The 19,301-nt window shown below is 40.6% G+C and overlaps 1 protein-coding gene across 1 annotated transcript in view; it reads left to right on the top strand.

The window, feature by feature from the left end:
* LOC112617161 (coiled-coil domain-containing protein 93) overlaps nucleotides 1-19,301 on the top strand; it is a 94,136-nt gene that overhangs the window by 48,535 nt on the left and 26,300 nt on the right. Inside the window, exons 12-15 of the mRNA XM_025373914.1 lie at nucleotides 7,281-7,397; nucleotides 13,859-13,921; nucleotides 17,271-17,344; nucleotides 18,473-18,554. Coding sequence (XP_025229699.1) covers nucleotides 7,281-7,397; nucleotides 13,859-13,921; nucleotides 17,271-17,344; nucleotides 18,473-18,554 — 336 coding nt within the window. The remainder of the gene's footprint in view (nucleotides 1-7,280; nucleotides 7,398-13,858; nucleotides 13,922-17,270; nucleotides 17,345-18,472; nucleotides 18,555-19,301) is intronic.

The following is a 19,301-nucleotide window of genomic DNA, read 5'->3' as shown; positions in this document are numbered from 1 at the left end:
TTGTGTTATCATTTGAAGTGACAGTATCTGCCCAAAGAAAAGTGGTTGGCATAGTTGATATTGAACTGTTTTTGCCTGATAATAACCAGGCAGAATGGGTGACTTTTAAAATCATACCACGGGGTGAGAAATGGAAAAGGGAAGGGCTTAGGACTAAGTGAAGATACCACAGCCCAGGGACATTGCCTGGGCCAGAAAGTCACAGTAAGCTCAGCAGCCAGGGGACCTTGACTGCTTTGTTAGAAAATCACACCTGATCTGGCACCTGTGTGATTTCTGATACCCTTAGATATGAGTGTTTCCAATCCTATCATCCTGCCCCAACTCAAAAAATGCTACCACTTGCTAGCACCATTGGTTTGTGGAGTTGGGGAGAAGTGTAGTATGGGGCAGGAAAGGGGTGAGGGTGTTGCTCTCTTGGAAACCTCCTGTTGTGGCCACAGATAGAAAAACCCAGGTTGGAATCAGGAGGGGTAGGGGCCTAGGTAGATTTTTAAACCCCTTCATTCTGGATACTCTTTCTTCACATAACATAATAGGTGTTGCATAAATCATATTCCTAACCTCTAAAGTATTAGAGGGCCAATATTTCATTTTTTATCTTTGTATTCCTGTTGCCTCATTCATAATAAATACTCAGTAGAAGATAATGAATCACTTGAAGACTTTGGGGAGACTCACCTCATAGCCATTAGCCATGATTCTGGGTCAGGCACAGAGGCTCACGCCTGTAATCCAGGCATTTTAGGAACCTGACGTGAGAGGATAGCTTGAGGCCAGGAGTTTGAGACCAGACTGGGCAACATAGTGAGACCCCTATCTCTACAAAATATTTTTTTAAAATTACCTGGGTGTAGTGGCATGTACCTCCAGTCCCAGCTCCTTGGGAAGCAGAGGCAGGAGGATTGCTTGAGCTCAGGAGTTTGAGGTTGCAGTGAGCTATGATCATGCTACTGCATTCCAGCCTGGGCAACAGAGTGAGATCCTGTCTCTAAAAAAAAAAAAAAAAAAAAATCAGATTCTACTTATTAAAAGAGGCTCTTCTGTGATGTTGTAGAGATCAACTCTTTATCTCCTTCATAGCACTTCCCTCAAGCACTGTTTCATTTGTCTGTTTGCCCGTCTCCCAGGCCTAGAATGTTTGCTTTCCAGGAGGGCTGGGATTGTAGTGTACTCTCAGTGCCCAACACAGTTGGGTTTTCACAGACATTTGCTGAAGGAAAGAAGAAAGGAAGAGAGGGAGAGGAAGGAACAACAGCAGCTTTCAAAACTCTTTTCCTCTGTGACACAAGTTAGGCATTGAGGAGAATGCAGAGGATGCAACACCTTTACTTATGAATTAGCTAGTTTTGTCTGGCTAGATTATGAAGGGCCAGAGGTACGGTCTTTGTCTTTTCCCCCTTCCCCAGAGCATAGCACCGTGCCCCCACACGGTAAGATCTGAGTGAAGATTAGCTGAAATAAGCCAAGGAAGGTGGGGAGAGAGATGTAAAATTTTAATCAGAGTTAAGAGAGTAAGGAACCCTGTAAATCTGGAGAGAACAATGCTAAATATATTTGTGTTTACGAACAGCTCTAAGATTTCCTGAATTCGGAGTGACTGTTGCATAGTTAGTATACAATACCTAACTGCAAAGAGAATGGTATCAACTAATGAATTGTCAACCTGGTAAAATGGTCTCAAGCCACACAGCACAACTTGTACATTTCAGAGTCCTTATTAATTTGCATAAGGACTTGGGCTTTAGCCTTGCCAGGTTTGAGCATCACTTGCAAAGATAACTGGAACATCACTTAAGAAAAATGTAAACTGTTGAATTTCAGAAAAGTGAGTTGTACCAATTCACAATTTGGTGAGGATGCCATCTGACCTGACAGTAGTGTACGGGGATTAAAGGGGAGGTTTTGGATTTTTGTTCACACCTCCTAAATGTTACGTGCATTCTGAGCAGGCACACTGCATTACTCACCGTGGGACCCAAAGCAAAACCTTAGACTCAGCAAGGTTACATAACTATGGGTTTTTGAAATTCATGGAATTTCATTAGTGGGTTTTAAAAATATTGAAAAGAGCCTTCATGTATTGAGTTTCATTTTTGGAAGCTGAATGTAGATCAAGGAAAGTGGATGATCCTCTCCTATCTGCAGTGGTCACACATCATCAGGAGTGCTTCAGAAGTTCACTTACAAACTAGGATAACAGCCAATGTGGTGAGAGGTGTCAGCATCTTGTTATAGAAAGGACAGGTGGAAGAGCTGTGGACACTTAGTTGAACTGTTATCTGAAAGAGTGATTAGATTTAATCTGTTGCTTTAGTGGGGAATGGCCATGCTTTTATGTATATGTTGTGTGTGCATTGGAAGGGGGTATTTGAATAAGTCTTTACAGATACAGTTGTGCTGTCTGTTTTTGCTGGCTTTTGTTTATGGTAGTTTGACTTCTTGTGTGTTTTTGATATTTGACTGTGAGCCCTATATTCCGTGGAAATTTATCTGTAGGAACTATTTGAGGCCTAGGATTGAAGCTCTGTTCTTTCAGGGAAGATCTGCTTTTGCTTCTGCCAACCACCTGGGGATACGTCAGCCCAAGTCCATTTTATACCTTGTCCTTACTTGTGGGATTTTTGGACCAAAGTATTGTGTGAATTAGGATTACAGAACTGCAGGAGATCCAATCTGTTGTTACAGAATCTCATTGTGGATTTTTTCCCTCTTACAGCTGTATCAAGATTTATGTGGTAAAAAGTTGTTACTGAATTGTAAAAATCAAAGCTTGTGATCATCAGGTTTTGGCACATACCCTTAGGAAAAAAAGCCAACTTCAGTAGGTACACATACATTCCTGGATTCCCACTTTCAGTTACTTTTTGGCCTTCTGAAATTTAACATTCTTGCTAGTTCTTAGATTTAAAAACATTTTAAAATAAATATTTCACATAGTCTGTTTACTTGTATTTATTTATTTATTTGAGACAGAGTCTCACTTTGCCGCCCAGGCTGAAGTGTAGTGGTGTGACCTCGGCTCACTGCAACCTCCCCTTCCTGGGTTCAAGCAATTCTCATGTCTCAGCCTCCCAAGTAGCTGGGATTACAGGTGCATGCCACTATGCCCGGCTAATTTTTGTATTTTTAGTAGAGATGGGGTTTCCCCATGTTGGCTAGGCTGGTCTTGAACTCCTGACCCAAGTGATCCACTCACCTTGGCCTCCAGAGGTGCTGGGATTACAGGTGTGAGCCATTGCACCCAGCCTACTTGTCTTTAATTGGTCAGTCAGGGTGCCAAAAACTGAATTCCATCTATTTAGTGTAGAGAACTCCTGGTACCTTGTAAGATAGGAATACTTTATTGTTGTCAGCTTAGTGACCATCTTTTGGTGGGGTAGGGAGATGATATAGGAGAGAACCCTGTATTAGAAGGTTGATGTGTAAATAACCTTTTGGGTCTCTTTCAATTATAAAAGTATATAGTTTTAGCTAAAGTAATCATTTTTTGCTTCTCTTGGGAATTTACCATTTTGAACTAGACTAATATTATTCAGTGACATTTAAATCTGTTTCCTCTAAAAATAGAAATTGTGAATATCTGTCAGTTATTAGAAAACACTGAATTTACACTAGAAGTCATCTTAATCCACCATGTGGCTTTGAAAGCACGTTCTTAATCTGAACATGTTGAACAAATTAGATTGGCACTTTAGCCCTCACTGCAATGTAAACACAAATGGAATATTTGTAGATGGTTGATGTTCTTTGACAGATGTTGCATTTTGGAAGCAGAAATCTGTTAAGATGCTCTAGGATTTAAATTTTTTCTGTCAAGGACTTAGTATAAAGCCCGTTTTCCTCTTCTTCTATCTGACTTTGTCTCATCATTCAAAATCCACCTTGGTCATCTAGTTTTCTTCCTCATCGTGTCTCTCAGTGAATGAACCATTAGATGAGACCTGCTGGTTTGTGGACCTTTTCCTGTCTTCATCAGTCTGAGTTCTCTTGGCTTTGAGAAACAAAAAATTTAGATTGCTTGATAAAAAGTGTGTTTGAAAAACAGAGCAGTCAGCTTTCTATTTACTAGGTCAGGAACTCTTATTCCAGCTCAGTAATAACTGTTTTATCTGACTAAAAATAACTTCCCATTAAACATTAAGCAGCTTCCTATAGCACTGTCTCTAGACTCAAAGGCAAACACAGGAACTTACAAGTTTATATGTACTGTGCACCAGTAAATGCACATTTACAGGACTCCACACAGCACTAAGAATTATTACCTACCAATAAGGGAGAGCATTTTGAAAGCCCATGTTTCCTTGGAACATATACTATTATAACAGATATGATAGAGGTACATATAGAGACTTCAAGATTTTTTTCTGTGCATTACCAGCATTTTCTCTCTGTATGCTTGTCTGAATCACGGATCTAGTAAAAGAGTAGAATCAGAAAGAACTCTTCCCTCTCAGTGTTATATAAATGATGGCTGGCCACTTGGTGAGCCCACTCCATTGACTGTCCCAGTCCATGGGTGGATTACCAAGTGAACCAGGCTCCTTAGATTAAGGTAGCAGCTCTCAACATTTTATAATACTTTCAGGACCCAGTTAAAGACTCTTAAAAACAACTAAGGACTCAATAGCTTATATATTTTAATTCATTTACAGTAGCTTATATATTCATTTATAATAATTTATGTATTCATATCCAATAGCTTATGTATTCACTTACAAATAATAATGAGCACATTACATATTAGCATCAGAGCAATGATATCACATGTCATATAACATCTGGAAGATTTCACTGTATAATCATGAGAATGAGAGTGAAAAGGCAAATAACATCTTAGTATTATTATGAAAAGGTATTTGGCCTCTGAGACCTTCTGACAGGGTTTTGAGAGAGCATATGGCTCAAAATTGAGACTTAGATAGATAGCTATCTTGGAAATAATCTTTCCACATATCAAGATAGCTGCTGGTTTTCCTGCAAGAAGAACTCTTGTAAGTGAAGTTTGAAGGTCATAGTTTTAAAACAAAGCTGTATGTGTGCCCCATACACTAATACGAGAGCATGGAAGCTGGGTGGGGGAATGCAATTTTTATTTTCTTAGGACTTTGGCCATAAAAGCAGTTTATGAGCAAGAAAGCTTGCTAAGAGTCAGGCATTACCCAATCCATGCCAAAGCTGCAGAACAGAATTGAATGAGTTTACTCAGCCCCCGCACACTGGAGGAAGTCTGGAAGGTGAGTGCTACGTGAGTCCACTGGAGCCTGCCTGCCCAAGTCTCAGTCTCGAAGCCTGACAGGCATCTGGAGGAGGTCAGGATACTCAAGCATAATCCTGACATCACACCTAGAGACATACTGTATGGGAAATTAGTTCTGTTTCAGATATCAGAAAAGCACAAACAGAAGGCTTATGTAATTCGGCTAGTAAAGCACAATGCTCTGAGAATATGCTTATAACACTTTGGAAGTTACAGTCAAGGAATCTAACCTGGATATTAAAACTCAAAGCTAAAATTAGCTGTATAAAAAGCTATTAAATACATAACATACAAAAGTGGCCAAATTAATAGCATAGTTCAGGTCATCCAATCAAAGTAGAGGAGATACAGTTAATTGTAATTCTGTTTCTGGTAAGTGATTTAGAGTAGGGGTGGTCTCTTCCGCCACGCTTTTTTAATACTCTCAAATGGTTTTCAGAAATGGTTTGTCCTTGTCTGTACTACAAGTTGTGAATATCTTGTTGTGTCCAAAATTAATTTTGAAAAGTGAATTCCAATTCCCAGAAATCCTGAAAGCTAAAATAATATTGACATTTTACATAGTCCCAGGTTTCAAGGCTAAATGTGTTGTAATACTGAATGCTTAGTTTTTCTGTTTCCTTAATGGCCTACCAGCCCGTGAGATAGAAAATGATGTTTCTTACCGTTTTATGCAGCTATATCCTGCTGGTTGTTTTGTAACTCCAAAGTTGTTAAGTAGCAGAAGAACTCATCTTCCATTAATAATACTGCTGAATTATTCAGAGAAATCCTTAACCAGAATAAATGGTTATGGCCATCCAATTTCTCCTCCTTTTCACTTTCCCGTTTCTTTTTCCTGTGGGTAAATATCTCAAACTTTCAAGCCTAGAATCACTGTTAAAACATGCAGGGAAAGTTGAATATCCAGATAGTTTTTGTTGCCCCCTCAAAACCCTGTCAGAAGGTCTCAGAGGCCAAATACCTTTTCATAATAATACTAAGATGTTATTTGCCTTTTCACTCTCATTCTCATGATTATACAGTGAAATCTTCCAGATGTTATATGACATGTGATATCATTGCTCTGATGCTAATATGTAATCAATGATTAGCTTGGAATTGGGGTACTTACTATAAGAAAGGAGATGTTTTATCGTTGGTGTTTGACTGTTTAATAAAACTATCTATAATCACCCAAGAAGTATTATAATTGCACTTTTTGCAAAAAGGTCTACCTTTTAATTTCTTTTTCCTAGGGCTGCTCGCAGGAGTCTTGGGGCAGATGTTTCTATTCAGTATCTATACTAAACTGCTTGCTTCTTTGTGTGGTTTTTGAGGAATGGCCATTTGCCCTCCTGGAAAATGTTGTCACATTCACCTCATCATCTTGTTTAGAGATCTCTCTCCACTCACTCCTGGTCATGAGGATCCTTCTCCACCCGCCTCCTCCCTTATATAGTTGCAGAACTTTTCCTACATGACCTCTGTCAGCACCTTTAATCCCTTTCCAGTCAATCCCCTGTCAACTCCAGAACATCAGAAATAGGAAATGATTAAATTGGGGTGGGCCAACTGATGGAAAATGTGTTGGGAGACTCTTCATTATAAGTGCTGCTGAATGACTAGACTTTTTAACCATATGCTTATAATGCTTCACTCACAGTGAATCAATTCATTATTCTTGATAACTCCAGAATGGTCCTGTGAAGATATTACCTTGGCCGTGTTATTCCCCTATTTAAGACTTTTTGATAATACCTATTGCCTGTATGATATTGATATAACCACAGTTACGTCCCTGTACTTTTTTACACATGCTGTTCCCTTGGCCCAGAATGCAGGTTCTGTTGATAGGGATTTTGGTCATTGTGTCAGAATCTCTTCTCTACGCCAGATTTTGAACAGGCCCCTGTAAATGCCCTGGCTTTGTGTGACTGGCTGCCCAACAGTGCTTTGCCCACATTCAACAGAGCTTGATTACATGAACCAAGGTGAACTAATTAAATCCTTTGGATTTGCCATCCCTTTTTTTCCACAGCAGTCTGAGCTATCAACTGAAGAAAGTCCAGAAAAATTAGGAACCTCCCAGCTACATCGTCGGAAAGTCATTTCCTTGAACAAGCAGATTGTACAAAAGACCAAACATCTGGAAGAGGTCAGTGTTTTCTTTTCATAAGTTTATTCAAGATCTTCATAGTAGATTGCTTAAAGGAGATTCCAGAATGGAGGTTGGCACACTGTGGTGCTTGGGCCAATCCAGTTGCCACCTGTTTTTATATATAAAGCTTTATTACAACATATGCACATCCATTTGTTTACATATTTTCTGTGGCTGCTTTCAGGCTACGGTGGCAGAGTTGAGTAGTTGCAGAAGACCATAAGACCTACAAAACCTAAAATATTTACTACCAGCCCTTTGCAGAAAAAATTTGCTAACTTCTATCATAGGAAAAGATCACAGGGCAAGAATAAGTAGCATTAGTTCACAAATATTTACCGAGCAATACTATGTGCTAGGCACTGAACTAAGCTATTGGGATGAATGAAGACCAAGTTATGATCCTTGCTGTCAAGGATCTTAAGGTCTAATGAGAAGTCATCACACTCATCGTCATTTAATTACAGGTGTGTTAAGTGCTTGAAGGAGAAGTCTAGGAAGCTGGGAGAGTGACTGATAGGGAGACCTGACCTAGCCTCAGGTCACAGAGTTCTGAGACTGGAAAGATGAGTGGGCATTTCCAGGCAGGAAGTCTGTATGGGCTATATCGACGTATAGAACAACATGAACAACGACCAGAGGAGGAAGGGTCTTGGCCAGTCTGTTTTGTGGCCAGAGAGTCATGAATGAGACAGTTGGTTGGCAGTGTCTGATCAAGAGGACCATCCAGGCCATGTTAAGGACAACGGAAGCCATCGAAGGGTTTAAATAGGGGAGTGGCATGATCAGAATTGCATATTGTAAAGACCATTCTGTTTGCTGCAGGAGCATGAATTAACTGGACTTGGGTGAGAAGGAATTCAGGGAGAACAGATAGGAGGCTGATGCAGTAGTCCAGACATGGACTGCTACTATTGATGGCAGGGAAATGGAGGAAACTTGATCATTTTTAAAAGAACTGTAGGAGATGGTGTTCTGTAATACCTGGTGATATGAGACTGTTTTGGAAAGACCTTCATATATTTGCCCTGAAAAGTAGACCTAAGAGGAAGCTGGGAAGTTTGACTCAGGAACAGTCATTGGACGATAAAAAGTTATGTGCTTCAGTTGCATTAGCAATAGATTAGATTAGAAGAATATATGTAGTAGAAGATTAAGAGAATGAATATGAGCCGGGCGCGGTGGCTCACGCCTGTAATCCCAGCACTTTGGAAGGCTGAGGAGGGGAAGTTCACCTGAGGTCGGGAGTTCAAGACCAGCCTAACCAACATGGAGAATACCTGTCTCTACTAAAAATACAAAATTAGCTCGGCATGGTGGGCCTGCTTATAATCCCAGCTACTCAGAAGGCTGAGGCAGGAGAATCGCTTGAAACCGAGAGGTGAAGGTTGTGGTGAGCTGAGATCATGCCATTGCACTCCAGCCTGGACAACAAGAGCGAAACTCCATCTCAAAAAAAAAAAAAAAAAAAAAACTGGGTACAAGTTGCATTTTGAGCTTGTTTTTATTCTTTCAAGTCCCACATATTTAAAAGGTATGAACTTATCAAATGGTCCTGCTCATTTCTTTGTTTGAATCTGTTCTGTTAGTATTTGTTCTCCCATAGCTGAACAAACAATAGGTTGGTTTTGCTAGATGCTCTGGATCAAAGAAGGATGAAAAGAGAGCCTACGATTTGGTTTCTGTTCAGTTATTTGTTTAGACATCTTGATGAGTTCTCAACTCAGTATCATTTCTACTCCTGACCCCTGCTAGTGATAAGAATAGTTCAAAAAGAACTCATCACAGAATCAGAAGGAGTCAAGGATGAGGCTTCCTTATTATAGTGTATCTCTGAGAGAAGATAGTTGTGAGGTTATTGTGAACTCCAGGAGCCAGAGTATCCCAGCAGGAATGAATATTTGCTTCTACCTTCTGTCTAAACCTGGGGAGAAGCAATGCTAAGCCTCAACACAAAGGGCAGTCTTGATACATTCTTGGTCCAGCTGACAGGGCAATCCTCCCTGACTCTTGAGTCTGTTTTGCAGTTGATTCAAAACACTTTTACCCAGAGCCTGTTACTTTCCATGCATACTGCTTAACATATAGCAGGCTGTCATTAAAAGACAACAATCATTATTGCTACGTTTAATGTAATTAAAGATGATGACCAGCACATGCAATAATCCCTGGCCATGTAGCTATCCCAACTGGATGAGGAAAATGAGGTAGGAAGGGAAGAGACTTGCTCAGTTTGTGTTCCATGTTTTTGTGTGTGTGCAGATATACTAAACATATTTTCCTTTTGTTTCTGTCAGTTTTCAAATGTTTCAAGTGCTTTTTTTAAATTACAGGGATAAGCTCAATATAAATTAAATAGTATAGAAGTATATAAAGATAAGAATAAATACAGCAAGCTACCATTTGTGTCTGCTGTGTTGCCTTTGCAAACATGTATGCCCCTTCACCTGGGGAGAGTGAGTTGTATGGTTACAGAATGGGGATTTTATTTCACTTATTCTATCACAGACATCTCTCTGTCAGTAATAGTAATTGCTAATAAGTGCTTTGTTATTGCTTAGTAATTATTATGTGCTTTATAAAATTAACTCACTCAGTTCTCACAGCATCCTTATGAAGGGGAGGTACTGTTATTTTCCTCACTTTACAAATAAGGATACTGAGACACAGAGAAATTAAGCAGGCTGTCTGTAGTCACATAGCTTGTTAGTGATTGAACCAAAATTTAAGCATATGAATCTACCTCATTCTTTTTACTGACTGGATAGTGTGACATAGTATATATGTAACATAATTTATTTAACTTGTCCTCTAACTTGTCAAAAAATGCATTTTTTATTTTGCTAGAAACTATTGAGTTATTCATCAATTATTTTATCAATTTATACTTCTACCTGTGGTATGTGAGGGATTCCAAACTCTTTAAATCCCACAACCTCTTTTACAAGGTCATACAGGCAGAAAGCATCTGTGATGCATCCTTTTTTAGGCTTTTACAAACATGTATGCCCTCACTTTGAGAGTGAGTTGTATGGTTACAAAATTGAGTTTTTATTTCATGTATTCTATCACAGACATCTCTCTGTCAGTAACAGTAATGCCTAATAAGTGCTTTGTTATTGCTTACTAATTACTAAGCACTTTGCAAAATTAACTCAGTTCACACAACATCCTTATGAAGGGGATGTACTGTTATTATCCTCACTTTACAAATAAGGAAATATTAGTCCATTTTCATCCTGCAAATAAAGACATACCCGAGACTGGGTAATTTATAAAGGAAAGAGGTTTAATTGAGTCACAGTTCTGCATGGGTGGGGAGACCTCAGGAAACTTAAACGATCATGGCGGAAGGGGAAGCAAACATGTCCTTCTTCACATGATGGCTGGAAGGAGATGTACAAGCAGGGGAAATGCCAGATGCTTACAAAACCATCAGTTCTCATGAAAACTCACTGTCACGAGAACACCATGGGGTAAACCGTCCCCATCATCCAATTATCTCCACCTGATCCGTCCCGTGACATGTGGGGATTATGGGAACTACAATTCAAGATGAGATTTGGGTGGGGACTCAGCCAAACTGTATCATGATCCAATAAGGGAATATGCTACAAAGGAATTAAAATGGAGTGAAGCTGGTAGGTAGCTAAGAAGAAACCTGAGAGTGATGAAAGAAAGAGAAATCCAGAGAGATGGTGTTAACCAGCAGCTGAATTTTTAGGATAAGTGTAGGGATTAGTGATGAAGAAGAAAATAGAGGTAAGAGAATCCTGGAGGACTCCAGCAAGATAAAAACTAAGCTAAGCTACTGGGACACTTCCTATGTAAGAAAAGATGGTCAGATGAAGAATTAAAGAGAGCTCTTGTTAGTTAAATTAATTAAAGAAAAGAGATGAGCCTTTTCTTCTTAGAAAGCTCTTACTTCCCTGCCAAGATCCATCTGAGGTAAGTCTTTGTCGGTGAAGGTTTCCTGAACCCCCTGGTGAGGGAGCTGACTCTTTCCCTGGGCCTGGCTCTGCCCCATCTCTTCTCATATTTTGATCTCACAGTTACAAAGTCATGTTCTTTTCTTTCTCCCATACACCTCATTTGAGCAGAGCATTGGGTAACTGTCAGATGAGTAGGTGGGTGCAGGGGTGAGAGGCTACATAAGAAGGTGGGTGAAGCAGGTGGGAAGATCCCGGGAACCTTTCCTAGAGCCTTGTCTTAGTCCATTTGGGCTGCTCTATCAAAATACCTTAGACATGATAATTTATAAACTACAGAAATTTGTTGCTTATAGATGTGAAGGTTGGGAAGTCCAAGATCGAGGCACCAACAGATCTGATGTCTGATGTCCATAGATGACGCCTTGTTGCTGCTGCCTCACATGGTGGAAGGAGGCAAGGGAGCCCACTCAAGCCTCTTATATTTTCATTTTTTTGAGACAGGGTCTCACTCCATCATCCAGGCTAGAGTCCAGTGGCATGATCATAACTCACTGCAGCCTCAACCTCCTGGGATGAAGCAATCCTTCTGCCTCAATCTCCCACATAGTCGGGACCACAGGAACACCACCATGCCTGACTAATTTCTTTTATTTTTTTTGTGGAGACAGCAGAGTCTCACTTTGTTGCCCAGGCTGAGCCTCTTTTATAAGGGCACTCTTCTCATTCACAAGGCTGGAGCCCTCATGACTTAATCACTTCCCAAAGATCCCACCTCTTGAAACTGTCATATTGGGTATTAGGTTCTAAGATGCAAATTTGGGGCAGACACTGACATTTAGACCATAGAAAGCATCAACAGTTAAAATGCTGGGATTTCAAGAGACAACTAAACTTTTTCCCAAAGTACCCTTATCTACCAGTTACACAAACAGGTTAATAAAAGTTGTTGTTGCACAGATGGCTGTCTTTGAAAAGGGAGGCACCAGAACCCACCTGCTTCTCTCTCCTTTATCACTTTGCTCTCGGCTTGAGTTGGCTTCTTGATAGGCCTTATTGGAATTATAACCATATATCAGTCATGAAGACTAGTAACTAGATGGGAGTAATGATTTCTGAAGGTGACATAATTCTTAATAAGCTGCTTACAGGCCCAAGGATGAGGCATGTTACTTTGAAATCAGCATTGAGATATAGGTTAAAATTTCTCATTGTTAACTTGTACCCAGTTAATAACTAGTTTGAAGGTGGTTTTCTGCCTCTTATCCTTCTTTTTTTTTTCTTTTTTATTATTATTATTATACTTTAAGTTCTAGGGTACATATGCATAACGTGCAGGTTTGTTACATATGTATACTTGTGCTATGTTGGTGTGCTGCATCCATCAACTCGTCCTTCACATCAGGTATAACTCCCAATGCCATCCCTCCCCCTTCCCCCTTCACCCCTCCCCATAATAGGCCCTGGTGTGTGACATTCCCCTTCCCGAGTCCAAGTGATCTCATTGTTCAGTTCCCACCTATAAGTGAGAACATGCGGTGTTTGGTTTTCTGTTCTTGCGATAGTTTGCTGAGAATGATGGTTTCCAGCTGCATCCATGTCCCTACAAAGGACACAAACTCATCCTTTTTTATGGCTGCATAGTATTCCATGGTGTATATGTGCCACATTTTCTTAATCCAGTCTGTCACTGATGGACATTTGGGTTGATTCCAAGTCTTTGCTATTGTGAATAGTGCCGCAGTGAACATACGTGTGCATGTGTCTTTATAGCAGCATGATTTATAATCCTTTGGTATATACCCAGTAATGAGATGGCTGGGTCATATGGTACCTCTTATCCTTCTTAAAAGTGAAAATACACAATCCTTTTGAGCATTTAAAGGAATGTTTTCAAATTTCTAAAAGTTGATAGACACTAGGATATATTGTTTTAGCAAGAGAAAGGGAATCGACTTTTTCAAGATGTGAGTTCACAGTTATGTAAGTTGGAATGGTAAAGTAATTTATTTTCATTCTCTTAGTGTTGAAGTCCTGAATCCTATCTTTTATGTGTCATCATTTGCCAACCAGTCTTATGCTAGAATCTCAAGTGCTGAAATGCTGTTTGTATTCTGCAAACAGGCAAGTTGGTGAACTGCATTGATTTTAGCCCCACTGAAAAGTCAGAGGGACTTGAATTTGGATCTGGGCCTCATCAGTTATCAGCTATGGGACTTTAGTCAAATAACTTAACCCCTATGAGTATTTATTTCCTTGTCTGTAAAGTAAGAAAAATGTCTTTTTTCACTAAATATAAAGATTCAGTGATATAATTTATGCAAAATTCGTAGTACATTGGCTGACGTGTACTTGGTGGTAATTAAATATGAGGCTTTTTTCTTGATTTGTTGTTGGCAACCCTTCTAAAATTTTCACATTTGCTCAGTTTAAATCTTTCTGAGCTTTCATTTTCTCATCTGTGAAATTGACATCTGTGTTGTCATGAGGATCAAATGAGAGCATATGTCTTTTATCTTTCATTTACAGCTGCGAGCAAATCACACCAGCCTACAAACCAGATATAATGAAGCCAAGAAAACGCTGACAGAGGTAAGCAGATAGATTTTCCTTCTTCCGTGGGCCCTTGTCAAGAATCGTTTTTGACCTGCACCACTAATGGAATGCCGTGTTTCATCATTCTGTGTATGGGAGACACAATCCTGTTCTCAGAGACGGCAGTCAGTTTGAAACATGGGACAGTTACGTGGTAGTGTGTGACCCATGCCATCAGTTTGCTCACACTGCCACATTCTAGACCCTTAGCGGTCTTGGTGGGAGAGGTCTCTGTGGGCTGTGAGGGTCAGTAAAGGCTTCCTAGGAAGGCGAGCCTGATAGGCTGGGTGGGGCACAGGGAGGAACTCAGAATGTCACTCACAGTAAATAGCCCTTGCCTCTCAAACAGCAGCTGTAAGATCCTGAATTCCTTGAGAGTGAGATGTCTTTTGAGAGATGAGAGAACCTCAGAGTGATATAATTGTTGTTCAGAATTTCCAGTAATCTCCTAGGCAGAATGGAGCAGGGGCTGCAGGAGGAGGAGGAGGACTGGGAGTGCGTTTGAACCCTGCGATTCAGTCTGTAGTCTAGGTTGCAAGTGTGCTGCTACTTCACCTTAGCATTGTCGCTGCTCACTTCCCACTTCTGATTGCTGAACAGACACCTCTGCTGCCACCTCTATCATGAGCAGTGTGTAGATATTTCTGTCGCTTGGTTTCCATGGAGAACTATCCTCATCCAGACTTGAAAAGCTCTCTTCCTTCTGAGTTTGGTGCTTGGACTATAGCTGTGCTATGGAAGGACCTCGCTGCAAGGTCCCTACCTAGTACTTCCTGGACGATTTGGAAGCTAGGATCTTCAAAGATGTCTCTGAAACCAACCCAGTCTCCCTACTTTTCTAGAATTCACATGACATTTACCAATTTAAAATTCTTATTTCTGTAGCAATATGTAGCACTTAATTTTCCACCTTGATGTAAACCTGACAAAGCTTTTCAATTCTGGTCTGGACTAACCTCTTCAGTTGTTGTCAGAATGTTTCAAAAGAGCAGGCACATGAATGGCAATTAGAATAATTTTTTTCTCATTGTTCATAAAGACGCCTGCCTTGCCTTTGGACAGATCAGCTTCCTTTACACTGCTCTGTGACTGTGTTCCTTATGGATTCGATGGCAAGCCCTGCGGGTTGGGAACCCTCTGTGGTATTACTTTTAATGCTGCAGAGCACCTGGCATGAAGTTTGCTAGTTCTTGGATCTGTCTTTGTATAACAATCTGGAAGAGATTAAAGGGAAAATATCTTGATATCAATTTTCTAAGACATTTATATGCCTTAGGATATCAACTATCAGTGACTTACAAAGGGGCTTTTTATACTAAACAGTAAATCAAGTATTTGTTGAGCCCTTTTCATGTTATAGAAAGGTGGAGGGTGTGATTTAAGTCAGTAATAAGACTGTCCTCAAATGAAAACAGCAGCCAACATTGCTCTGGGCCTATCATTCCTGCAGTCATCATTCTTTTTTGCAGATGGGAAAGCTAAGGCAGAGAGGCTAAATAACTTGCCAAAGGCCATGCAGCGGGGGTCAGGATTCAAATACAGGCAGCCTGGTGTCAGAGCCCTCTTTGGTAGTTTACTGTCTAATAGGACAATCAGACTAATTCCCATCTGGAAAAATGGGAAAGCTGTATAAAACCTAGTACTGAGCAACTTCTGAAGAAGCTTGATTTGGTCAGCCTGTGAGTAAGTAATGTCTTTCGCCTCTGGGCCTGGTTCTCCTTACCTATCAAGGTGAGTAGTGAGCAGAATGAGCGCTCTAAACCCTTTCACTCCAGGCTTCCCAGATTTTACCTCTTTAGCAAAACCTGCGCTTCCAGGATAACCTGGTAGCACTGAAAAGCAGGGAGGACTTGTGTCTCTCCAGTGAGTCTGGGGACAGCAGAGCAGGGCATGGAAGGTCGCAGACAGCAGTGGTGCCTGACACCCGTGGGGGAGGCTGCATGACTGCTTCAGGAAGGCCAGGAGACTGGCTGTCCCCTCTGCTCTGTAATTTCAGCCATCACAATTCTAATTTCCTGTGTGTGAGGTTGATTGTTTTCATGCAGTATTCTTTTATGTCTAAGTACATTAATTGTATCTAGTTTTGCTTGCTCTATAACCATTACTTAAGATCCGAATTGGGTTGTTGAATTGATACATCTTTTTTAAGGTTATGTCTGTCTGCAGCTGTTTGATGATCCTTGGTTATATGCTCATCTTTAATTTTAAAATTTCGATTACCACCTCTGCAGATCCATCCATTTTATGCAGCCCACTTCCTGTGTTTATTCTGGAAGGGATCTACCTACTGTTTGCTGGGGTCAGCGGGTAGTAACTGATGTTCTGGGTCAGGGAACTCCCCATTTCTGCTGGGTATCACCAACTATGCGGGACCCCGCCCTGCCTCTGAGACTTAAGCACCAGCTCTTGGGTTTAAGATAGTCAGGTTTCATTGCCTAGCCTAGGTGGCTGTTCCTAATGCAGATCCCCAACACTGCACGCCAGTCCTTCCTACATCTGCTAACTCCACATAGCTTCCTCCTCAGGCCATTCCTGTCTGTTAACCATCTTTTTTGACCGGTGAGGTTAAACTCTTGTGTTCTAATGTAATAGTCTGGATGGTTGGGGGTCTTAGGGCAAGAAGGGGTGGCTGCGGCCAGGTGCTGTGGCTCATGCCTGTAATCCCAGCACTTTGGGAGGCCGAGGCAGGTGGATCACGAGGTCAGGAGATCAAGACCATCCCGGCTAACATGGTGAAACCCCATCTCTACTAAAAATACAAAGAATGAGCCGGGTGCAGTGGCAGGCGCCTGTAATCCCAGCTACTCAGGAGGCTGAGGCAGGAGAATGGCGTGAACCCAGGAGGCGGAGCTTGCAGTGAGCCGAGATCACGCCACCGCACTGCAGCCTGGGTGACAGAGTGAGACTCCATCTCAAAAATAAATAAATAGATAAAATAAAATAAAAAAGAAGGGGTGGCTGCAAGTTGTGCTTAGTCTACTATTTTCAACTAGAACTCTTGGAACTTTTTTTAAACTTCTTTTTTTTTTTTTAATTTTTGAATAAGTAACACATTCACATGGTACAAAATTCAAAAAGTACAAAGGGTGTAGGTTTGGAGAAACAGACGATATTTTCTTCACCGAACAGTAGATACTAGAGATCATTGTAAAAGAGCTACTTCATTTTTTTTTTAAATATTGGCTTAGTATTCTGTTGTATGATGTAATTACCTACTTTATGCATTAAAATCCGAGTTTAAGTTTCTTGTTTAAAAAATGTCATTATCTGCCTCACAAAAAGAAGGTGAAGTTGTTCACCTATACTACCAAGGCTCCAGCAACCATGTCTCCATTCTCTCTTGCAGCTTAAGACTTACAGTGAGAAACTGGACAAAGAGCAAGCAGCCCTCGAGAAGATAGAATCCAAAGCTGATCCAAGGTAAGAGGTTTCAGCATGCACTTATTTTTGCTTTGATGAACGTAACTTTGCTGATACTTGTTGGTTGGATTTGTTTAAACACAGAACAAAGCAGCCAAAGGCTATTGGTCTGGCCACTGCAGGTCAGATCATTTTACTGCTCATCCAGAAAGTGGTGACTGTGTCATGCTGAGATGTGCTTGGGCTGCCCTGTGTTAGTCACCTTTCTCCCAATACCCCGTGTGTGCAGAAGCAGCATAGTTTTTTGTTTTTCTGTTTTTCAAAATGGTCATACCTTCCTAGTACAAAAAAGGGCATGTGGTGAAAAATCTTCCTTCCACTCCTGTCCCCAGCCACCCAGTTCTCTTCCCTAGAGTTCACTGTCGTTACAAGTTTTTAAACAGCTCATGCCTCCTTGGTAGAAAAGGTGCAGTCTTTTCTGTCAAGACGCAGCTGCTATAGTTGTTTGTTCTTCCATGCAGAATGAATTGTCATTAGAGCATTAGAGGAGAGAAAGCACTTAACATTTGACCTTTTTAGCTTCAGACTGTTTGGGTGGTATAAGGTCTCCCAGGAGCTGGTTATTTGAATGAGACTGAAATCAAAAAGTTTCAGGCACAGAATGAGCAGTTCTTGTTTGATGAACATTTTTACCAAGAAGTCCCCATAGGTAATTTGACTCTATGATTATAAACCTTTGTTTCATGAAATGGAGCAAAGCAGTGTCAGATATTTGATATTTTTATTGTCAAATTTGTGCTTTTAATGACCTTAAGTAACTTGTTATCCTCTTCAGAATGGATTTTAAAAATAGTTTTCAATACTGTATGTGCCCTGAATACAGTTGAATAATTGGTATCATTAAATATATCTGGTGCTGTTGAAACTCATTGATGTTTCTATAGTTGGCATTTTAATTCTGGAATCTGTAATGTTTTCTTGGATCCGGCATGATGGTCTTGGGTTTATAAATGAAAAATAATGTCAGTTAAATGGAAGTCGTTATCATTTGTGCAGAATCCATGAGACACTCTTAGAGCTGAGAAAGGAAATTGAAGAGTCCTTTTTTAGCTGCGGACCTGCTTTTAGCTGTGATTCATAAAATCATAATGGCCTGCCATATGTCATTTTCTTGTCTTTTCTCTTCAGTATCCTACAGAACCTGAGAGCACTTGTAGCCATGAATGAAAATCTGAAAAGTCAAGAACAAGAATTTAAAGCACATTGTCGAGTAAGTGTTGTTTGGTGTCAGCAAATAAACCAGGACTCTTACTGAATCTCTTGGTTTACCTCCATTGTCCTGTTGTGATATCCTATCCAGTGCAGTTTAAAAAGCAGATTCATAAAAAAAAAAAAAACAAGGCAGATTCATCCAGCAGTTGTCAGTTGTACAAGCCGAATAGAGCACCATGGTTGGTACCCTACAACGCACCAGAAGTAAGTCAAATAAGTAACTTTGTGCCAAACCCCAAAACAAACAATGCCACCTAACTTTGGTATTTGAAAGAAAAGCTGTATGAAGTTTTTGAAAAAATGTATTTTGTTGACAGATGGCCTTTGTGAAAAGAGTAACATCATACAAAACCAGGGCTGTCCTGAAAACCTGGGATGTCTATGTCCTATGTATAAGTCCTGGCTGCCACCATCTGGAAATCTGTAGTCTGGTCGTGGGGGTGATGAGTGCTCAGCTGACTCTAGTGTGAGATAGGAAATGAGGCCCAGCAAGTTCTGTGTGAGCTCCAGGGGAGGAAAAGACACTTCAGCACAGGAGCCATTAAAAGCTAGATCTTACTTAAGGGCCAGGGAGGACGGCAAGTGGAAGAGGTACTTGATGAGGCAGAGCACCAGGCTGGAAGATGGACTGGTTGAGAATAAAGTTGAGGCCTGCTGGAGACAGGAAACAGACAAGACTAATTGGAACTAGGCTCTAGATCACTTGTTCATTTCAATGCCCAGTGATTACTACATACTCACCAGC

Source organism: Theropithecus gelada, unplaced genomic scaffold (assembly GCF_003255815.1).
Source record: "Theropithecus gelada isolate Dixy unplaced genomic scaffold, Tgel_1.0 HiC_scaffold_15884, whole genome shotgun sequence".
NCBI classification, from domain to species: domain Eukaryota; kingdom Metazoa; phylum Chordata; class Mammalia; order Primates; family Cercopithecidae; genus Theropithecus; species Theropithecus gelada.
Note: the sequence above shows the minus strand (reverse complement) of the source record. Positions and strands in the feature narration are given on the sequence as shown.